The sequence below is a fragment of the Pithys albifrons genome, chromosome 7 (genome assembly GCF_047495875.1).
Source record: "Pithys albifrons albifrons isolate INPA30051 chromosome 7, PitAlb_v1, whole genome shotgun sequence".
NCBI classification, from domain to species: Eukaryota; Metazoa; Chordata; class Aves; order Passeriformes; family Thamnophilidae; genus Pithys; species Pithys albifrons.
Window position 1 is genome coordinate 39,690,813 of NC_092464.1, and position 24,400 is coordinate 39,715,212.

The 24,400-nt window shown below is 37.4% G+C and overlaps 1 protein-coding gene across 1 annotated transcript; it reads right to left on the bottom strand.

Moving 5' to 3' along the window:
* Nucleotides 1–3,552: 3,552 nt before the first annotated feature.
* On the bottom strand, nt 3,553–23,464 carry NGLY1 (N-glycanase 1). The gene is given in 13 exon segments (XM_071561113.1): nt 3,553–4,672; nt 5,186–5,363; nt 8,049–8,237; nt 9,272–9,436; nt 13,235–13,345; nt 13,514–13,659; nt 14,050–14,171; nt 14,859–15,081; nt 17,364–17,523; nt 20,096–20,338; nt 22,096–22,210; nt 23,282–23,415; nt 23,417–23,464. Coding segments are annotated over 13 exon segments (2,010 nt in total). The 3' UTR covers nt 3,553–4,496.
* Between the last annotated feature and the right edge of the window lie 936 nt (nt 23,465–24,400).

The following is a 24,400-nucleotide window of genomic DNA, read 5'->3' on the forward strand; positions in this document are numbered from 1 at the left end:
TTGCTGAGTTTGAATATTTTTAATCTATCCCTTTTATCTCCTTTTAGCAAATAAAGTCAACTTAATTTTTGTCATAGTGTATTTCCCATGCAGCTGCAATTCTCCACATAAATTGAAGCAAATTAAAATGTATTTTACATTAGATGAAAATGTGTAGAAAAAGTTAAAGCTCCAGAAAATGAAGCAGGCTAATCACAAACAAACCTAATAGCCTAATTACAAAGCTTTCCATAAGAAAAAACAAAGCTCAAGAATAAAAATAAAAATATTAACAATGGAAAAAACCCCTGTTCTCTTACTCAGGTGGTGACATGTAAACACATTTCACAATATCTGTAAACCTAAAATAAAAATATTTAAGGCTGTTTGCCCTCGGCTTGTTACTTGCCCTTTCCTAAGTGCCATAATACAGTCTCAAAATTCTGCTCTGAAGGTAATATTTTAAAGAAGAAGAAACTGTATCAACCTATTGAATATTTTTTTTTTACTCTGATGTCTATCTGTTTGGGTTAGATATTCAAAATTAGCATAAAGCCCATAGACTTGTCCCATATATTAGCGGTATTACTCTTTCCTGCTGTTCATTTTGACACTACATGACCAACAATCATATAGTTACATGTAACATACATTACATCACTGCTTATTGCTTAGAAGGGCCATGAGCTACAAGCCATAAAGCACTGCTCGCAACAATGGTGCCCAATAAAAGAACCTTCAGAACTAACACAAAGTAAGCTGAACTACTGCCAGTAATGCTGAGTAAACTCCAAAATAATCATTCAAATTATAGAAAGGACCTAGGCCTATTCCAGCAATTATGTTTAAGGAAGTCGCCTGTCTGCAGTTTCCTTCCTGACCCTCCATATGATATGAAACAGTGATACAGAAGTTCCTTCAATATTGACAACTTTTTTGGTTGCTGAATTGCAGGGACACCACTGGGAAAATATTTAATTTTGTCCAAACCCAGCAGTTGGAACCTACAGTGGAAATTAATTTTAAATACTACCTATACTTAAGAATTGACAAATTTTGACAAATACTAAGGAGGTCCATTAAATTTTTAACTAGTAATATACTTCCATAACAATCTTAACCAAACAAAGGAAAAGAAACGGGGAGTGTGGGCATAGAGGAAAGATATTCTGGTATCTGCCTGGAACAATTTCTGCCCCCCTTGGAACTCCTTTGTTTTGGCTTGTTTTGTTTTGAGACACAAGAACTCTGCAAATGGGTGTTCCCAACTTCTGGCAGCCATATGTGCCGCCTACCATCTGTTTTCATTCCACTGCACTATGGAGACAAACATACTTTATTTTTAGTGTTCTGTATTTCCTGATGCTGCACATAATAGGGATAATCTCAGATGTAAGTCACTAGATGCAAAAAATCTCCAAGGATAAGAGATGAGTAAGGGTGACAGATTATCATACGGGATCAGACAAGATAATTTGCATTACTTACTTCTCAATGGAAGTATATAACTTACACAAGTTTGCTTGACTCCTGCATACCTGTGCTTTCTTTTCACACCTCCGAGAAGAGGCTTCCTTCACATGTTCACAACTTCCTGAAGTGTAAGAAATTACTCCTAATAATTTAGTGGGTTGCCTCTAGTAGTTGTTATTTTTCATGCAGCACTCAGCATCAAAACAGGATATGAAGAAATGAATAACTGTGTGATCAACTCAAGACAGAAAATAGTGCAACAAATGCTGAAAGGAGATATTCTGTGCATAGGTTCCCACATAGTTCTCCTGGAAACCATACACCCCAAAATTAGTTTGCAAGCATTAACTGGGTAGTATAGTATTTATATAAATTTTGATTGAAAATATTTCACTGTTACACCTCAGTGCAACTTTAGAAGGCACCCATGGCATACTGGACAGCTCATTATTCTTTAAAATGTACAAGACTAAGCTGAATTATAAAAAACATCACAGATTTTACCTATATTAAGCCATACATTTCTAGGCAACAGTTTCAACCTCCACCTCCTCAAACATCTAAGAAGCTGAGTAAGCATTGGCTTTTAGCCACAAGTGACCTGATCAACATCTACTATTCATCCACTATCATATCATTGCCAGTGTAACTTAATACCCATATTTAGAGAGCAGATGGCAGCACAGACGCTTCTACCATATAATACTGCAAATTCAGGATACTATAAATTAATTTTAAGCAGCTATGGATGAAGAATTACCTCATTTAAAAAAATACTAACAAAAAACTGTATTAAGATTTGCACAGAAAATGGAGATTAATGGAGAAACTTAGTGCCTTTATAATAGCTTCTGCATGAAGAGATACAAAGTGCTCACTGTTTATAGGGTACTCCAAAAGACACCTGAAGGAGTTACATTTAAATTTTTCATATTAGTGCTACTCGGTCTGTGTTTTACTTATTAATCCTTTCCTAAAATAAGTACTTCTACTGGTTGTATGTGATCTTACAAATACAGAAACACTTCTTGATTAATTAGATTGGTAAGGTATTTTTCAATCTTTTTAATTCATTCAAGCATTTTAATAATGAAATGCTTCAATTACTCTACTGTTTTATTAACTTATCTGCAGTTATTACTCTTCCCCCAGAGATTCTGACCAAAACCATGAGCAAATTACTCTATCTTGCTACTTTTAAATTTATTCTGCCTTCTGCTTTCAAATTATCAGATGCAGTTGAGGAATTCTGCAAGTCTTCAAGGCCCTTATACAATAATACAATGCAAAAGCATAATTTTTGTCTTACAGCAGTAACTTTTTCAGCTATCAAAATATGAAGTGGAAATACTTTTGTTGATTGTTGTCACTGAGTCTTATTTTCTTTCCTTTTTTTTTTCTTTCAATATAGTATACATTTTAGTCTAAAATATTTTTCTATTGGGTTCCCACTCAAAATCTCCGAAAAAGCACTTAACTGAAACCAGATACAAGAGGAGCTTTGAATGCAGACTGAGAAATTCACTTTGCATTAGTCAAGTACTAATGAACACCCTTCCATACATACTCCACCAGTGTTGTTCTGTGCCAAGGGAGTGAGAATCTCCCTTTCTAATCCCCCTCATAAACTGTCAATTTACACTGAGAAGTATATAACCCATCATACATCGTTCTGTCACTCCTAAACTGCCATAAGCTACTACTTTTCAAGATGCCCATGGCATCATTTTGATGCCTGCACTCACTGTGCATAAGCAGTTTCCTAAGAAAATCTGAACAGTTTTATATTTGCTTAGATTTGTTAAAAGGTCAGCAAACATTTATTTCAACATAAATTATTTTTGACAATCATTTCAAATCAATACACAGGCTGGAAAGGTCAGAAAATAGAAGAAAAACTTTAAAAACACTGATCTTGAGAGCAACATTTCTAATTCTCACTTATTTTGAAATAAAACTATAGTTTGAACTTGGCATTTTAGTCCTATAATAGAAAATTTCTTGTATAATCAAGCCATAACCTTCCTCAGATTCTCTAATAAAGCCTATCTAATCTGAACATTCACTCCATGTTTTATTCACAGCACTGCAACATCTGACGTCTTCTCAATGGCACTTTTTATTATATTGACTGCAAATAAATTTAAACACCGCATTAATGAACAGAAAAATTGTATATGGTTGTACATCAAATTTGAGAACAGTATTGAAAGCAACTCAAGACAGTAGCTTAAAAAGATTTCAATCTACATGCCTACTTTTTAAAAGATTTATTAAGCAAATCTGAATTTATATCATTAAAAAGTATTTATAACGAATACCTATTTTTTCATAGAAAAAATTACAATGCTCTTACTCAGTTTTAAGCCTCAATTTCAGACCACAGGCCATAACAATTTTAGGTACATAATGAACACTTCTTTCAAAATTACCTTACCTTCCTAGCAACCTCAAGGCTTCCAAATATTTCTAGGTATTAAACACGGGTTTAATATTTAGATACATAACAAGGAAATTTTGAAGCAATCTTGAAATTAACTTAATTTCAACACTTCTGGATATTACACAAAATCATATTTTTCTTTAAAATGTCTAAGACTTCTATTATCCTTTAAAACATCTTAAGATCATCACAAGCATCTACTGTAATTGGGAAACAGAAGTCAAACTATGTTTCCAAGTAGATTATTAAAAAAGAAGATCGAAACAGCAAGTCAATCCCAAAATTTCAAATTAAAATCAATTAGAATTGCTTTGTGCTCCTATGGTTATGTTTTGCTTTCTCAAAACTGTTTTGTTTTAATTTTAAAGAGAAGGGTACTTTAGGGTACTTAATTTTGGTGTTTGCTTTTATAGCAAGGAGGTTTCCATTGTGATGTTTACCTATTCAATACACTTGCAGTTTCAAGGTGGTTTAATGGACACAATGGAACAGGAAATAAGCTGCCAGCAGGGTGAGGAAGAACTGCCAACCAAATCTTCATGTTGTATCCACGGTATAATGTCTTCAAGGAATCCAAAGTACATCTCTACAGTTCAGATACTCAGAGGTCACTGAGTTTTATAATTATCTCCAAGCAATTTTCTCCACATCCTGTTAAGCTCTCTCTAAACAGCTGTGTGTGTTGCCATGCAGCTTCACCATCCCCTCCACTTAGAACTGCTTCCAACATAACTTCTGTTGCACCAGAAAAGTCTGAATAGGAGCAAAGGTTTTTATCTATTGGAGAAAAAGACAAGTAATTCATAAGCCACTGCTCTGGACAATGTTAGAATGCATGTAGAAAAGGATAAGTTGTAATGGATGTTTAAAGGATCTCAGTTGCAGCTACTCAAATTCATCTCTGCATCAATGGCAGGGGAAAAAAAGCTGCAAATTTTTAGTTATTATTTGTTTAATGCTCATGTTCAGAGGACCTAGTCAAGATTGATCCACCAGACACAGAAGTATCTATCACTTGCAGTAAAATACCAGTATCTTGTATGCACTCTGTGTTCCTGCTATTCCTGCTCCGTTGCAGGTAATGCTGTGTTTATTAATAAAACCATGTTTTGTACCAGTGTTAATTAAATGCATGGTATTTGCTTGACGTTGCTAGAAAACAGAGTTGAAAAACTGAAAAACCATTCACATTTTGTTTTTAGTATTTGCACAGTACTCTCTCCATATAATTTATTTATTTCCAGTTTCACCTCTGCTGCATGATACAATTAATTAAAATTTCACACTTACCTCCTGCCAGAGTAACTTCTGCTTTTGGAGAGCAAAGTCTCCACTGTATTCTTCCACTCTGAAATGTTTGACTGCTTGTCCTAACCAAAATGTTATCTATTTTTAGACCAACTGACTTGCACTCAAACTTCCAGCTGATGGAAGCAGAGGATGACCCTTCTTTCCGAGCTAAATAAACCTAAATGGAAAGATGACATGTCAAAAACTGAGATGACCAACACCCACATCCAATTAATTCCTGTACCAAGGACATAAAAATCTTAAGACAACACACTTTCATTCTTTGTCTAATCCCTGAACCTTTAAAACTGTACAAAGTACAGTTTTATAAATGAAAACATTTTCATCCTTAAGTATATTCCACAGTTAGGTAACTATATGTGTTCATAGCCCTTCATTAGGGAACACTAAAATATTTCAACATACATAGTAAAGTTCAAACCACAGAAACACCTAAAGTTATTATTTTTTAAAGATGCAGACTTCTGGGTTTTTTTTAATGCACGGGCCCTCACACTTTAGTTATTCGCTATTGCTGATGAAGAAAACTGTAATCAGATTCTTCAGGTGTCACTGCTGGCTGCACACCACTTCTCCTATGACCTGACACATCTTGGTAAAAGCAAATCATCCATGCCAGCCATATATAAATGCTATATTATCAATATTTGAACTGTTAGAGCTTTGCATACTTTAACTTAGTCCAAGTGCTCTTCTAAACTTCACCTGGCTGAACAGTTATGCTCACATATTAACATTCACTGAAGTTACAGAGGAACATCATAAAGAATTTTGTTAACAAGTGTCTGACAAGTTCTTTCAAGTACAACATCTATTATTTGCAAACCCAGATAATGGATACTACAGATTAAAGAGTCAAAACTGTCGTGATCCTTTTGGAATTCTAAATTAAGGAAATAAAGAAAAAACAGTCATGTCCAGGCTTCTGATTAATGTCACACTGAGTAGACTTTGACAGCTCTGTTTTTTTTAATGTTGAAAGAACACACCAGAATAAAATGATAATAAAAGACACTAGTATGTTTTACCAAAGATCCCACCCTAATATAGAAATGTTACTGTCAGACTACAAAATAAAATTTTAGTGTTACCATTTTCCTGTTTAAGAAAACTCAAAAATCCCAGAGGTGTGAACATGACCTATGAAAATCTAATGATTTAACCTATTTTCATGGGAATTTAATCTCAGTTTTCATGAAGATGCTGATCTCCACACATTTTTTATAAGTATCTCAGCTAGTTCTAGCATGAGCTTTCCCTTTATCAGATCCTACTGAACTGCTGTATTTGAGCAAGGAAGCCAAAACACTCCGTGGTTGAGTCCACTAAATATAGGATTTTATCCCTAAAAGCCAAAAACATACTAAATGATAAATAAAGTTACTTCTGTAAAGGCTCTTTTGGCTTTTAGGTTCTTGGACAGCTGCTGAATCAAACTCCAAAGCTGTATCTTGCAGAACTACTAGAGGAGTTATAAAAAGAACAGGCAAACCCCAAAACAACCTTTCCCTCTGCTGCTGTCTCCCATAATCCAAAAAACCAGCCCTCAACAAAAAGCCATTGTAATTCCTGAAGAACTAAGATGCATTACCCATAAGCCTGAGATAGACCTGGAGCTGTAGCTCCTATTTCTCAAGGCCATAGTCTCATCCTTTTGAAGTGCTGTTGAATACAAGGTTCAAGTCTTTTAACCTCATCTTATAATCGATCTCACCCCGTTTTATCTGATTAGTAGCACTGAGCAGAATTGTAGTTTAGTTTCAGTGCAAGGACAGTGTTTCTTGCAAAAGTGAGAATAACTGATCATTGCAGACTTGAAAATATAATGTGCTATCAGATTTTTACCAGATCCTAGAGAAGCAGAGAACAGCTGTCTCTCACTCTTGAGTTTTTGTTACTTCTCTTTTACTATTAGTCTACCCTGTTGTGACATCTTTTATATTATTCTCCCATTTCTTCCCTTTGTTTCTCTTTTATGCAGCATAACCTCTTCAAGCTATTCTCCCACTGCAAGTCAGCTGTGTACAGACCCAGCACAGAAAACCTCAGAAGGAAATTAGGCACTTAGCTCTGTTTTCATCAATGGGAAGCAAACCACTGCCTAAGCTAAAAGAGTGTTTGGTCAGAGACCTTCAGAATAGCAAAATGGCAGGGGAACAAAGCAGTAACACGCTATAGTCTCTGACAAGAATGCTCAGTTCCACAGTTGGTTGCTGTTGTGGGAAAAGCTGTTTGCTAGTAAATGACCCCTTCCCATCTCGCAGGCATCAGTTCTCTTCTGAGATTTAGAGCATATGACTCTTCTGCTGCTCAGCATCCTGACAGATGGGAAGGCTTCTGGGCAGGGTATACAATCATGTGGATAACTGACAGGCTTTTGCCTTCTTGCAGATGGAACTGTAACATTTAGGATGACAACTTCTTCCTTTGGTTGTGCATCAAAAAGATATGATACTTTATAAAGCTACTCTCCAAAACATCAATAAAAAATATCTCAAATTTGGGTTTTTTTTTTGAGAGAAGTACTGCTTTTCAATAAAGCAGCATTTTCCCAAAAGCATAAAAAGGAAGCTATTTCTTAAAACTTAGTGCTCTGGCAAGGATTTTTAACTATCTGCAGAGAATTTGGTTATCCCCTCTGAACGACAAGCTAAATTTATTTCAAATTTCTTAAATCATCTAGCAGTCTTACCTGAAGCTTAACAGTAACATTGATTAACATCAATTAAATTCTATGGGCTCCAAGAGAGGTTTTGATTCCAAACACTGGCACGCATTTTCTATTTTGTTTGAGTTATACTTTTACAGTAGATTATACACATTTAATAATTGCTATTTTTACCATTTTCCAATCTGTTTCAATCTTTCTCCAAATAGATTCTGCCTTCCAGACACCTGCTTCCCAGCCACTTATTTTTTCATTGTTATTGGAAATCCGTGTATAACTATCGTCTACTATATTGTAGACGAGGTGGAAGAGTTTAGATGTCTTCTCCTTTTCAGAGGGAATAAAAAGGACTTCTCTTCTTTTCTGAAAAAGGCAAAAAATACAAGCACCTTCATTCTGCCTAAATTCCCCAAAGACTATGTTACCTTTAAACAGAAACCAGAGATTAAGAACAGAAAAATGTATATGTTGAGCATGTTTCTTGTACAATCAATAAGTACATGGTTATTTGAATAGCAAATGTAATTCTGTGACTACCATACACAGGTGCTTGGGTATGGCAGTTTACAAACCAACTTCAAAAAACTTCAGGCACAAACTTTATAACTTCACACTATTATTTTTCTTAAAAAACTTGTCATTGTTCTTATAAATTTAGGCAAAGCAGAAATTAAGTCTTCTAAACTATGGAGAAATGCAATAAACTCTTAGTTTCTAAAACCTAAAATCCTATGAAACTCATTAATTCCACTTAACTGGTTCTGTTTAGGATTGTCAGTCATTCCACATGACAGTATTGTTCCAAGATAGAGGTCACACCTTTGCATCCTGGCTCAAGCTAGACATGAGTATGGTTCTGGAAAACTGTATCTTAGTATAAAATAAATGAAAATCAAATCTTGCTTTTGGAAATAGTAAAAAAATACTGATAAAGAAAATCAATCAAGCTTATTATTTAAGAGATTGTTTAATGTACACATTTTTTATTAAAAATAGTTGGTTAAAACCTACTATTGATTAAAACCTGGAAGTAACTAATAATATAAATAAACATTTTTTAAGTTTTTCCAACTGTTTTCAACTGTCTTAACTTTTCTAGTTCTGTCACACCAAGTAATTAAAAGAAAAAAAAATTATTAACTTGTAAAACAAAACATACTTGAGATCAAGGATTCCCAAACATTATTAAAATCAACAGACCACTATCAATCCTCAAAATGTACTTGTGGACCTCCATGAATTCACCTCAAACTTGCATTTAATGTTTTTGTATGATTCACTTGTTTGAAATAAATCTCTAAGCTACCTACCATGAAGTGCTCTTCCTCTGCAGACCATAATCATAAAACCTCTAGTCAGCTACCTCTAAGATGGTCATCAGTGCAAAAGTTAAATACCTCTGGACCGATTTCACCTCTGGCCGTTCGCCAAGCCATTGAGCCTGATGTCCTTCCACCATATTCTCCAGGTTTAGGTGTTTTAGGAGAAATAAATTCAACAAGCTCCACAATCGTTCTTTCCAAGAGCTCATCTTTTCTACTTTCTGACAAAGACTTTTGTCTCTGGAAAAAAATCATGTAAGAAAAAGTACAGAATTCAGAAAAATTGGTATTTATAATTCTGCTCTTGAATGCCACCAACAGGGAAAAACAGAATTGAAAAAATAGACTAACATTCAAAATCTAGACTGACTGTTAGAAACATTAATCTTATACCAAAACCATAAATATAAACCAGTCATAACTGCATGGTTATTTTTAGTAGTGCTTTCTCTATGGACTTACATGCATTAACTATGTGGATTTCTTTTAAAGTAACGTTTGCATTATGCTTTTAATACATTTACTTGGATGATATGATGCTCCCACAGCACATTTTGTATCTATTCATATGTATTCTGTACCATACCTGTTTTCAGTACTATTTAGGGAAAAAGAAGGCAAGTCTCATTTTTAAGTCAAACTTTTCTTCTCTAAAGTGGAATGATTTGGTTGGCAACAGTCTTGGTTTTGTGATTAAGCCCAAACAAAAGATTCAGTTCATCTTTGAAGAGTTATTTCACTGTGACTGATTCCTTCATAAACGAACTATGACATTTCTATTTTTGCCAATGCCAGAAAACTAAGAAAAAATTAAAAAAACCTTAGTTCCAGGTAAACTAGTGGAAAATAAAATGAATTATATAACACGTTTCTTTGCCTATATCAATAAAACAATGAGCATTGTTTTGATACACAACTTTAAAAAAATCATTGAGAGACTGGTATTTTGTGGTGTGATTTTCATGTCAAATATGCAAATCTGGCATGTAATGCCTTTCTTTTTTTTAAACTGCGAATAAACCCACACAGGTCTAGAAAATTAAATTCAACACTGAATATGCAAATTGGTACACATCATGTTTTTTTCTGCTTTGGTGATCACCCAAAGCATGCACACACAGCCCACTAGGACCTGAAATTGAGGCTGTTAAGAATTTCAATTATCTCAAAAGCAGTTCTGACCCCAGAAAGTTGTGCTACTAGAGAACACAAAAGGGACATTTGATTTGTTTTTTCTGTTCCGGACAATGTGGAACTGCATAAAACAAAGTAGACACGGAGAAATTATGAGAAACAGCTCCAGCTGAACAAATGCCAAATACCAGTTCTAACACAGCAAGAGGATCAAAACACCACTGCTTGTGTTGATGGATAACCAGTGATGATTCCATCAGTTCCTCATGAGACACTAGGCCTTCCTGAATCTAACAGTTGCTTGGACACTTCGGATATGCATATGCGGTACTACAGATCTCATTCTGGCTCAGAGCAAGTTTGGTATGGTTTACCCTAAATTAACAATAGCAATCTACAACTTTTTTTCAAGCCACTCTGATGTAGAGGAAAACCAATGACAGGGGTCAACACCACTGAAATCAGTAATGCCATGCTGAGAAATGGATGCCCTTGCTGTACAGTTGTTTCAATAGCTGAAAAAAATTGTTAAAGAACAGGGCTTCAGCATGAAAAGTCTTCAGAAAACAGATCTCTTTATGTACAATACAAGAAAACAGTGAGCTCCACAGTTATAGAGTAGAAGTATGCTAATTCTTGCCAGTCCAAGTATGTTAATTCTTGCCACCCAGCAGACTCCTGCATTGAAATTCAAGCGGCATGCAAGACATGCATAATGCTCAGATTCTGCAGAAATCAACACTGCCTGTGCTGCGAAAATCTGTAACTACATTTCCCACCAATGACATTGTCATGAATAGCATCCATGTGCTAAAATGGATTTTGAGACCTCCACTACCAACTGCTATGGCTCAAACTTTCTGCTTCTTCAGTTTGTTTTTTTTCTTAACATATTACCCACTACATACATGCTCAGCCCCACCTTTCTTTGGTAAACAAAGGGAATAAGAAGGAAGAGGGATTGTGAATTACAGCTTTAAAATCAGTTCTGCATCATGTGAGTTGTGCTCTTGATGCTTCCTGAAGGACTCTGCTTTCAGAAGACCAATAACCCATGGTTTAAGCAGACCCATTTCTGGATAAGCAACAGATAATTTGAGGTCAGATACTGAATTTTATACCTTTGACAAGGAATACTCTGTGATCTCACGTTAACCACCATGAAATGCTTGCAATTTAACCTAAGTTACTAGTTTTCCTTGCAAGCGTTGACCTGGCTGTAACTCTTAACAATTCACAATTATTATCAAAAAATTGGGGCCCAAAGCAAATAAAAAAATAATTTGCTTCCCTGTCCCACCATCCCATTTCCGATGAAAGCAGTGGAAAGTTCAGGGTCCTTTCCCCGCTTTCTACAGGGGTAACATACTATGGACTGGAATAGGGCAGTGCCCATACAAAGTATATGAAGAAAATTTGTAGTCAGTGTACTATGGTACTAGAGAATAATATCATATGGTGGGTAGTCCAGAGGCTACACACCCATTTAGGAATGCCTGGTCCAGATAAAACATTCACTGTATTTTTAAGAAGTAAAATAGTGTACTGAAGAGACTAAATTATCCATGTCTGTTAACCATTTCACAGGGAGTCACTCAGCATCCTCGGTCTGGTCTTTACTTGACAACTAAAGGTGTGCAGAGTATACTGCATGCCAGGCTTCTCTTCAGTTGTAACTTCGAAGAATTGAGCTTTAAAGATGCAGGCTTGGAGCTTTGCAGCAAACAACACAATGACTGTACTCCCTCTCAGTGTGGAGCCAGTCTCTAGGAGCTGATGGGAAAAGGGAAAGTTAGTGGAGGCCTCTGTGTCAGTTACAGGCTGAAAAGACAGCAGTGAAGGAAACCATATAGCTGAAGTACAGACTTGTGACTAATGGAGTAATGAAAACCTGGTATAAAACATCTTGATAATTCCAGGGATAAGCTGCCTTAGCCCTTTGTGACTGCACTGTGGTTAGTCTTGCCAGTGCTCCACTCTGCAATGTGACTAACTTTTCATTACTGACAAAATGATTTCAAGCCCTGGCCTCAAACTTGACTCCAGCTCAACTGTTCACACTCAGTGTGTGGCTATTTCACACACACCAGGAGGCCTCTAAAAATGCTTAATCTATTTTTTAAGCCTCAGGTGTATGCTGTCACTGGAACTACAACTTCCATGCACAGGAATATTAGCCCTGTAAGGAAGTGAGGACAAAGCAGAACCTCCCAGGTAGTTCAACGCTTTATGATATTCTAGTATACTGAATCAAGAAAAGTTCATCCTGTCCCAAGTATGGAGTGGAAAAAAGCTTAGCAGAGAGGTTCTGCAACTATGACATGTAGATGCAAATGGCTCCATGTGTTTTGGGGATGTTAAGCACAAAGAGTGCATATATATGTGACTGAGTCAAAGCTCTGCTGATGGTATCAATGGTTGTTTTAAAGTCTTGGAAACCAAAGCATCACTCACACTTCCTGCACCTTGTAAAAAGTCACAGAAAGCAAATTAAGCCTACATTTCTTCCAACTGTAAATGCTACTGCTTTGAAATTATAGCATTATTGATGTGGAAAATGCTCAGTCACCCTCAAGGAGTCCACGTAGTTAGAAAGTAGTTGCAGTTTACACCCAGCATCTGTTGATGTAGAAGTCTACTCCAAAGTCACAAAGAAAAATAACATAAAAACCCACGTCTGTGTAATATGATCATCCTTTTACATATGATTCTTTATCTTATTTCTCATAAGTTCAGCACTACATCTGATTCTTACGTATTCAGGGTAAAATGCATAGTTAACAGCATTTTGTATACACACAGTGCATGGACATTTGTATCAGGTTGCATTCCCCTGTTCAAGGACTTCACATTCTGCAGATGCTTGTTTCACTTTAAGAAATCAATTTAAGCAAAGCTACATACCGTTCTATTTAGTGCATTAATTGTCTCACGTAGCGTAGCTTCGCTCAATGCTGTCCTTCTAGAGAGTACTTCTTCATGTTTACAGCTGTATCTCCAGGTGACATCAACAACCTCAAGCACAAGAAGAAAGTAAAGCAACCAAAAATTCCCATGTACCTTGCTTCATATTTAAATAGAACTATGATTTTCTGTAATAATTCTAGAAATCACACCAACACGGAAGACATCACATACTTGCCTGAGGGCAAGTTTATTTATTATTAACATCATTGCTCCTACCTCATCTTTGGAGAACGCAAATATATAGGAGAGCTTCTTTCCCCACCCAGTTTCATAGAGAAGAGGCTTATCACAGACATTTTCACAGGGATCACAGTGAAGCCATCTTTTCTGAGATGAAGAATATACTTCAGTCCAGACATGATCTATGTAAGAAAGGCCAAGAATACACAGTGAGTCATACGGTTAGAGCCTCTTTTCTAATCTTTCAGAATCTTTTAACTTTTTCCAATTTATTAAACAAAGAAACAAGTGAAAGAATATGTCTGATCTTCATATACATTAAGAAACATTACCAGAGCTTTCTCTTTATCTTAGGATCACAGTCCCTTAGATTCAACTAATGATTATATCATTCTGAAGTCAGTTATCTAACCTTACTTGCAGAACTGTATTTCATCAGGTAAGACATAAAATTGAATGTATATTGTCTTTGTCAGCTGAATTACGTAGGTGCACATGCTGCCTTGATGGCTATTTGAGAAACATAAAACACATAACCTCATTCTGCATACAGTATTCTAGAACACTGATACCTGTATAGTCCCAGACATATCTAGCTTCAAACCCTACAGCTCTGCAACACAGAGTAAAACAGTTTGCCCACTCGCCACAGCGTCCACGTCTGGTTTCCAGAAGTTTTTCAGGGTTGTTATACCTACAGGAGAAAAAAATAGACAAAACAAGGATAACTGAAAATACATTTCACCTTTCAGAAATCTATACATCGTGACTGTTCTTCTGATGATTTGAACAGATTTCAGGATCAATCAGTCCACAGATGAAAATGGAAATGATTGCTCTATTGCACAAAACAAGTCTGAGCAGAACGCTACTTTCAACTCGCATGACTCCATCATATGTTTGCAGCAGCACTGACATTAATCTGTTCTTTAAAGGTTTTAAAATTGATATAGACATCTTAAAATATCATTTTGATACACTGGTCCTTTTGATAGCAAAAATATCAAAAGATTGGCTATATGCTCTTTTGCTGTAGACTCAGCAAAAGATGAGCATTACACTGTGTTCTCCCACAGAAGTGAAAGTTTTCCCTACAATAACAAAACCCTACCTACATATGGTTGGCAGTATTAACATATTTTATTTAGAAGCTGTACAAGTATTCAGAACAAGGCCACAGAATAGAAAGCAATATATTGTTTTTAAAACTCTCTCATCTTCTAGAGAATTTGCTGGTTCATCAACCACTTTATCATCATACTTAAAACAGCTCCACTAGTCTTTCAATTAACAACTTACCACTTGTTCCCAAAATGCACAAATGCAAAGCTGTTTCCTGAAAGACCAGAAAGAAAGACAAAGCAAACCTCTGTATGCTCACCTTGGGAATCTGTTGCAGAACTGACACTGGTTGCAGTAATGGTTTTCCACTCGACTGGCATTCCACCTTAGATCCTCCTCAGTAGGCAACAGGTAGTCACTTTTAGGCTCTGTCTGCTCACCACACCTGCTGCAAGGAAGGCTATTCACCCATTGAAAAAAGGAAGTCTTAAACCAGTCCAAAAGCTCCAACAATAAGAAGTCCTCTTCATTCACATGTGCACCTGTAAAATTTAGACAACATACAGAAAAGTAATTTAGTTGAACTTGACAGTATCTGTGGAAATTAGCATCTCTGGGCTTTTACTATAAGTACATATATAAGTACATATATAATATACAAACTTATAAAATATAAAAATTATAAAAATATAAAATATAAAAAATTATATGAAACAAGCTTCATGTATTACTTAAGCACACATAAAAAAAGAAAATCTAAACTATCGAGACTGAATAAGGTAAAACTTAACATAAAACTGCACTCCTAAACAATAAGAGCTAGAACGAGAATAAGAAATTGCTCAGAAAACAAGTCAGATACACATCGGTGCAGTTCCTCATACTCTTTCAGGGCCCTGGAAGACTGTTAATTCTTTTTCTACTTCTAAGTATTATATTCTTACTCATAGCTATTAAACTAGGAATAACAATTGCTTTGATTTCAAAATCCTAAAGAACCAGACACTGGCAGCAATCTAGACAACCAGGTGCAGTAGGAACAGACTTTCTAAAAACACAGTTTAATTATTGTAGAATATATTTATATATCATGCAAAGAAGGTCTGTTTGTTCTAAATTCAGCAAATTAACACCTTCCTCAGCTTAACCAAGGTAGACACAGGATGTCTTTCACTTTCTACTCTAGTTAATTTCACCACACCAAAGTCTTCTGGCATGGAAAGAACAACAAATGTGATTTATTAGAACAGAAAACAATTGCCTCTGACAAGCAGTTATTTTTGACTGGGCAGCACGTCTTTCCAAGAGAACATGGCAAGAGTGAAAAACGAATCCATACTTCTCATCAAATGACCATCATCTTCCTAGCACAGTCTTTACTAGCCAAAAATGCTCATTACACATTGTAAGGCAAGTCCTAAATACAAGTGTCTCTGAGCATTAAGTAGTTATTTCCACAAGTGGCAGTTTTAATGCAGCAATGTGGGTAAACCAAGGAAGCTGAAAGGCAAATTACCACACATCTCATACACAGTCCGTTCCCAAATGAATGTTTCTATAAAGTTCTTTAAAAATGCTTTCAAGTTGTCACAATCCAAAACAGTGAAATTCCATCCCTTCCTCCTTTATTTGTATCTAAATTAAAGTCTGGAAGACATTTTGACTAGATCAGCTTGATGGCTTGGGAAAAGGCAATTGGAAACACCAACCTCCTCCCTCCTTTCCCTTTCGAAACAATGTGCATAGAGTCTGAGAGGTACGTTCATTCTTTCTTTTCCTTTTTGAAGAAATTTAATAGTTGTCATTTATTACTGCTAAGTCTCGTTTCTCCATTGCACTGTCCCCTGTTGTTGAATGACAATGCTTTGTACTTTTTTATGTGGTTTCTTATTTCCAGTATAGTTTAATAAAAATAGAAAAACTACTAAGAAAATCCACTATCAAAAAGTTCCCTGGATGAGACATTACAAAGTTATTTATAAAAAACCAAGAGATTATTTCTGGTCTGCAAAGCAAAAGCATTCCCATACAGTTAGCAGAATCAATTCAAACAGTCTTGTACCAAATAATCACAATGAGAAGGATTTTTTTTTTCTGCTTAAAGATGATCCTGGAATTGTGGGATTTTTAGTATTTATTCCGTAGAAGTAACATTTCACTGTATCACTGAAATAAATCTAAAACCGTCACCTGAAAATAGAAATACATCATTTTAACGAACAAAAACTTGATATATTCAAAACAAATTTGCACTGATGAAGAAAAATTTTAGACTGATGCCACAAGTATTTAGGTCTACATTTCTTCTCTAGCTCCAACAGGATGGCATGTGAACAACCCATTTCTTTTTAGCATGAGGGAGAAAAGTGAGTGTTTGCATCAGGTTGCATCAATATCACTTTAAAAAAGAGAAGCAGTATTTAAAAATTTTATTCTGAATTTAGAACTGTAGCACATACAGTAAAATTGTCAAAATTGACAATTTCAAAACAATGACTACTCAAACAAGCAGCTCCCCTCCTCCTGTCGCTGTTTCACTCTAGATTCAAGGAGTGCAACTCCATATGTTCACCTCATTTCTTTCCCCAGATTTACTATTAATTCAGAAATTAAGAGTCCTAAAATTCTACTGAAAGCAGTAAAGGATGGATGACAAAAGCAAAATAAAAAATGAAAGGAGAGAGTAGAAAATTAGGAAGAAGGTGACTCCAATTTAGAAACAGCATTTGGAACCTGCAGACACATGACTAAATACACAGTCAGTGCACAGTATGCTTGAAAGAATATTTCTAGCTTCATATACATTATATCTTGGCAGCATTACCTTTGTCTAGTCTTGCAGCCTGTGATAGCTTTTTCTGAGCCTTCCTCTTTAACTCCTGAAGGGGAATTGCAGCTAGTGCTTTCTGCTGAATAGAAGGATTCTCATACATCAATACAAGATCCTCAAATTTTGTCTGAAGTGTTTTCAAGATATTTGCAGCCTGTAAAAGGATTTTCAGTCACAAGATGATTTATGACCTTTCACCTTAAGGCAGGAAAACTCAAGCTCTCCTATTTTAGTTTAAGTCAGTCATAATTCTGTATTCATATTTACATTATGTATATTTGCAGGTGAAATATTTATTCATAAAGACATCAAAGATTGCAGGCAACACCATCCAAAGGGCAAAGCCAGCCTTGTCATCACTGAGCATTCTGACTGGTGTCTTGAGTGAAAAGTGTACTGACTCAGGGAGAACAGATCCCTCTAATGGCAAAGTTTTTGACTTATTCCAGTCCCCTACCCCATTCCCCCATGTTTCTTTTGGACACCTTTTACCGGAAATCCACAAAAAAACCTGTAATCACTTTCATTTCCTGGACACTGCTACATCTGTTTGTAGAACTCTTATTGATGAATGCTCTTTTCTATTTCTTATTCATGAGTGTCCTATGACCATATACTGAACACTCTGTTTCAGTAGAAATTATATATGAGAACAAGGCTTCTTCTGTCAGTTATCCTCAGTGTCACCTAGTGACAATTACAAGTCACACCCAATAAGGTACACCCAACAGCTTCTAAAATAAACAACTGAAGTTAACAATAAAGGAGTTAGCAGCTGAGCAAGCTATTTACTCCCATTTAAAGGGGAACAACACAAAAAAGAAATGGGATTTTAAAATCAAGAGCCTGGCATATTTTAGGGGGAAGCCCATGGCACTGCTAAATTACCTTTTCTCTGCTGCTTCATCATGCTTCGGTCTTTAGCCTTACTAACGACCATCTTAATTTAATCAAAAATCCCACAAAAATTCCCGAGATGGTAGCAGGAAATGCAAAAAATACACGGGTGTGAGAACTCTTCAGAAGGTAACTTCTTTCACAGGAGCACTCAAATTACAAGTGCTTATTTTGATGTTGGACAGAGCTGGTTTCAGAAATGTAGGTAACTGGTTTAACAACATAAACTCATTAGTATCCAGATTCACTTTAATGTAAGTTGAAGGAACAGAAATAAGGGATGTTAGAAACTGTCAAAGGCTTATAGATCTTCATGTTCTGTCAGCTTACTGAAAGAGTATTCAGAGATACTGCTCAGCACAGCAGGAAGTCTCCCAAATTCTTTGACTAGTCAGGTTTTCCCAGTGGCAAACACAATCAGCATTACAGTAGCGCTTAACTGGTTTCATAGAAGCCACTGTGTAACACTGAAGTCTTATGCAAACATCTTAAAAGTGTGGTGAACCTCACTGCCATCCAGGAAAGGGCAAAAATCCATCCACAAGAATTAATGACTAGCCAGAGCTTTCCTTTCCCCAAAGTCTCAAGAATTTCTTATGACAAGAAACAGAGAAGAGATAGATGAGGCAAAATAATGACAGCTCGAGTTCCTAGAGCTGTGCCATTTAGGAATATTCCTGTGCTGTCCCAAGTAAGCCTATTTTCCCTGTGTTTACCAGGACTCCCATGAATGACAGACATCACATATAGGGAAGAAAAAAATGCTTGCACTACAGAAACCACTCTAAATCTCTCTGTCATCTGTCACCAGAGCAAGCAACAATAATACAACTATAACTCTGCATCGTACTCACTAAAAAACAAAACACCTACTGCCATGCATGCAAAATGGGCAAGTCACAGCCAGAAGGTATTTTATGGACTTCCTTCCCATCTATATAGAAGAAATTCAATTGCTCAGACTGCTAGCAGTATAGTTCCCTGTAGAGATCAGCTGAAATACAGCATTCTAATAAAGCGCCAACACTGGTAATACAGTGTCTCTAAATTGCAGTAAGTTTGCTGTAACTCAACTTTATAGTTGCAGAGAAATGGATACAGAATTCTGATGGCTAGGGTATATCAGGGCAGAGTAACTCAGAATACATTGTGTCAACTTGAAATCTGCAACACTTTGCCATTTCAAGATCAACTTTTAAAGCTTTCAGTACTAAGCAGTACACAGCAAGTCACATTAGAGGTTTCATAATCACTTCCAACGACCAATGCAGAAGTGGCTGAATTAGTAAAAATCAAGAAACAGGCCCAAAAAAACAACCCAGAAACTCCCAACCAAATTCAAATAAATCTAGTTAATACATTTTAGAAGCAACTACTACCATGATAATATTATTAAACAGCTCAAAATATTCAAGTGCCTACAGTGTTCCTTCTCCTTGTTCCCCCACCTTGCTGTTCCCTTCCAATACAAATCAGCTTTTTTCATAACACCCTAATCAATAAAACATTTATGGAGATCTTCAATAAAATCTCCTGCTAATTTTCCATTTATGGCACATTTCATGTTTAAGTTGCATGGAGACTGAAGAAAACACTCAAAAAACTTCAGAGACCACTGGAAAAAAACCCTCTAGTCCACCTTCCTTCTCAAAACAGGATTAGTTGTGAGGTCAGGCCAAATTCCTCTAGGCTTTACTCACATGGGGCTTATAAATGCACTTACTTGAAGACTACTCTGCTTCCCTGAGCAACCTGCCCCAACAGTCAATTTTCTTTCAATCTTTCCATTCAAGACGAATGAAACTATAAAGTTTTTAGGTTATAATTACCATTTCAAGAGATTGCACAAGTGATGTTTCTCTTTGCTGACGGGCAGGGGCGAGAACAGAGTCAGCAGGTCTTGAAGGTCGTCGTGCAGCTGTCTGAGTGCTGCTGACAGTAACAGAGGATCCTGATCTGGGGATTTGGGTGGACTCATTCAGTCTGCTACTTCTCTCTCCAGCAATTAAGTCTCTGATTTTACGTAGTTGCTCAATTGAAGCCTCCTTAGGGAAAACCAGGTGAGTTTCTCCCTGAAATTCAGAAAAATGAATTCAGAAGTTAATGCAGGTCTAAGCTAGTCAATGGTTTGTAGCTATAGCTAACAGCTTACTGGAAGTTAGCATGCTCAGGCTTGGCAGGACTCAGCTTTCGGGACAGGTCCCTTACAGCAGAAGCCTGAGGTCTCTCACAGCTTCAGAAGCCATTAGGTAAGAACTTAGAGTCAATTTAGAGAGGAAGGGGCCATAACAACATACTTTTGTTAGTAACTTATTATGCAGAGCCATACATAGACTATGCAGTTATGGTTTGGCAGAGAAAGCTGCAACAACAGAAATGAACAACAAACCCTCAGTTCTCACTGCATAGAAGTGAAATGCTTAGCAACACAGGAGGACAGGCAGTGCTGGAGGAAAAAGTGCCTAGAATGGCACCTGCTGGAAATTCTCCTCCATCTTTTAGGTTTAAGTTTGAAGTTTTCAGATAGGAAATACTATTTTTACTGAGACTTGTAGCCAGGTTGATTTCTTGGTTCCTATTTTCGATTGTAACAAGATGACTGGCAGAATAATGAAATATTAGTAATTTTCACAAAAGCAAGTATCAGTATACTTAAACAGTTTACTAAAAATATGAATATAATGAAGGATTCATACTAAAGAGTTTCAGTTTCTACCACTCAAACTCTTTATTTAGTGTAAGTAATTTGTTTATCCACAGTTACCCAACCTCATCTATCATTGCAAATGCAGTGCTTCATATTAACATTTACAATCACCACAAAACTAAATGGAATGTATCAATCCACCAGAAGACTTCTCATTTTTTAACTGAAGAAGTTTGCTTGACAAGCAGAGACAAAATAAGGAATAATTTTACTTAACCAGTTGAAGTTTGTGAGCTCCAGCCTTGACAGACACAATAACCCAAAGACTGAGCCAACAAACTCATAGAGATCACCTTGAGTGCTTCACTATCTACACCGACCACCTCCTGGCTAAAATACACCATTAGAAGTCCCCTGAGCACCAGCATGAGAATAAATCCACAGGCTGTTTCTTCCTCCGCAGTCACCACTTCTTTCAGCACTTTTTTTAAAGTTAGAACAATTACACTAATTAACCCAAAGAGAAGGCAGATGACCAATGTGGACCAGCTGGACCAAAGTGACACAGCACTCATAGAGAAGTCTGGCATCAAATAGGCAAATTAAAGCAAAGCAAGAGCTTTACACCCTGGTTTTCACTCCAGCTCTCCAGTAACTATAAAGGCTGCTTCTAGTTTCACAAGCTTTGGCAGTTTAAGCTCCATTAAGATGGGGACCATTTCAGGACACAAGGCAATCTTTGAAATATATCCTTTTGACTGCAATGGAATTAAGATTCACTCCAAACTATTTTAGGATATCATTTCCTAACTTCTTTAAACAGCTCTTTAAAGACTCAACCCTTCTACTACTACTTGAAGGATCCACTGACCTTTACTGCTGTCACGACAACACCAGTACTTGTGCAGCTGAACTGTGAACTGGATGAAAAATATTTCTGGTTTTGTTTTGGGGGATTGATTTTTAATCAAATTAGACTTCCCTTATTGAACTCACTATGGGGCCACAGAGGCCCTACTGACAGCAAGAACAAAGACCAAAAAAGCAGGGCCTTCCTTTTCTCTCTTTCAAATTGACAGTTTTTACACACATTTACAATGTCTGATGGAGCAGAAAGAAATGATACATCAATTTTAGTGTGTAAACTGATGGAGACACCAAAAATTACTAAATTATACTCACCTCTTGAAACCCCATCTCAAATAAACACTCAACTGCTCCTCTGACAGGCAACAGCCTTGTGGAAAATGCTGGATTTCCAATCCGAATTAATCTATATTTTTCTTCATAGGGATTCCTGAAGAAATTGAAAGTTGTAATTATATTTGCAAATTTAAGAAACACTTAGAAATTGGGTAACTGCACTAAGCAGCAGTAGTTATTCATAAGGGATTTTTAAAAAGCTTAGTTTCATTCACACCACGTAGGCAAAATGTGAAACCTACCTAAAACTTTGACCTAATTCATGCCCTTCTGCACTTAATTGAAAGAGTTACATACTGGTGTTAAATTTTAGTCCGCAACTTCAATTCTTAAACACATATTTTGTAGTGCTACCCAGCAGGGATAAGTCTGCAGTGACACTTAGAGACAACTTCACACGCCCCTCTAGATGGTAGCATTCTAACTGAAACTCTCAGTTTGATGCTGCAACGGCTTTAGTCCCACCATGGAACCTGTGCTGAACTGCCTGGAACCGGGGTGAAATAACTATGGCCCCTTCTTGAAGGGCTGCCTCTCAGTTCCCCTTTCAACTCTTAAACCTTCTTATCTCGGCTCTTCTTTTAAAAGGAGCCAGCCCAGGGCGCAACACTCTCTGCCACATAGCAGCTTTTACAAGTATATATAGAGAGGGAGGGGCAGCTCGGCACTTCGAGCTGCTGGAAGAAATCAAGGTCAATCACACCTACTGGTGGGTATGTGCACCCTACAGAGCCAGGTCGCAGAAATTCAGCCATAATTAACTCTTGGTACCAACCTTGCTAAGACAGAAAGTGCAAGAGAAAATCCAGTTCAAAAAAAGAGAAGTTGAAGTTTAAATGAAGTTTAAATCATTATTACTGATTACGGATAAATGCTTTGCAAAATGAGGGACAACCCATGACTTTGCGTTTAACGCAAACCGCCCTCCCCAAGCTTTCAAAACAAACCAATCAGCAATAAAGCAAGAAATAAAAATCCAGAACACCACACCTCTAGGTAAGTAATCTTATGTTAATTTTATGTTTAAAATAACGACAAAAAGACGCGAGACGCTTCCGAACTTCAACATTACACAACAAAACCGAAGCCGCCGCTCGGAGCCAGGGAGCTGCCGGGGGGGAACCTATGGCACCGCCCGCTGAACGAAGGCGGCGCCCGGGCTCACCGGAGGATGTTGTCCGCATAGGTGAGGAGCAGCCGGGAGGCCTCCAGGAAGATCTCGCGGCCGTTCTGACACAGCTCGCTCACGGCGGCGGAGCCCGGCGCGGACGCCGGACCCAGTGCGGCCGCCATCGTTGCCCCCGCGGCCCAGCAGCACCGCCCGCCCCTGCCGCTGCGTCACACGCATGCGCGGTGGAAGGGGCGAGGTCACCGCCATCAGTAGGGCAGCCGGTACGCATGCGCAGTGAGAGAGAACAGGTCAGAGCCGTTAACAGGGCGCTCAGTACGCATGCGCAGTATGAGCGGTGAGGTCACTCCCCGCACAGCCGCGCCCACACAGCCTTAAAGGGCCAGAGCGGGTCCAGCCCGTGCCCCACCCAGCTCGGCGGCACCTCCCGCGCACATGGGGTGGTCCCAGACAGGTTCTTTCCCCCCGTGTGCGAGAGGCCAATCCACACACTGAGTGAAGGTATTTCATTTATTTCTAGTTCCGCGCAGAAAGGGCTGCTGGGTGGCCAATCTGCAAAGGCAGCACAGTGACTACCAAAACTTTTTGCTATTTATTCGTTTTAGCAAACAAAGATGTTCATGGGCTACAAGTTACCCCCTTCTCTTATTAATTAGGCTTCTATTGGTTATTGAGTTTCTTCATTATCTTGGGGGTTCTGCCAAATGCCCTTGTGGCCAGTAACTTCTGCATTTTTTGTGTCTGCTATCAGTGGTACATCCTTCTTCCCAAGCTTTGTTAGACTTCTCCTAGCTCTGAGATCACTGAAACATGTCGAGCCCTACACCTTAACAAGGCAATTCTTCCAACAAGCAATTTATCTCTCTAACATCTGGACATAATTTAGAGCTTGATTAAATCTCCTTTCTTGTTGATTTGGCTTGAAAGTAGACAAAGATCAAATGTCAAAGAACATCATTTCCTATGAAAATTTTTACATCTTCCACACTTTACAACGTTCTGAGCCCCTCAGCAGGCAGTAACACCATCAAGGATATAAATCCCCTTTTGCAGTGCCCTGATTTGGAAGCACTCTGTGATGGTGCCACACCTTCAGCCTCACCTGGGCTACCTGAGTGGCAATGCCACTGCAGCGACTCGACCCTTGGGGCACTA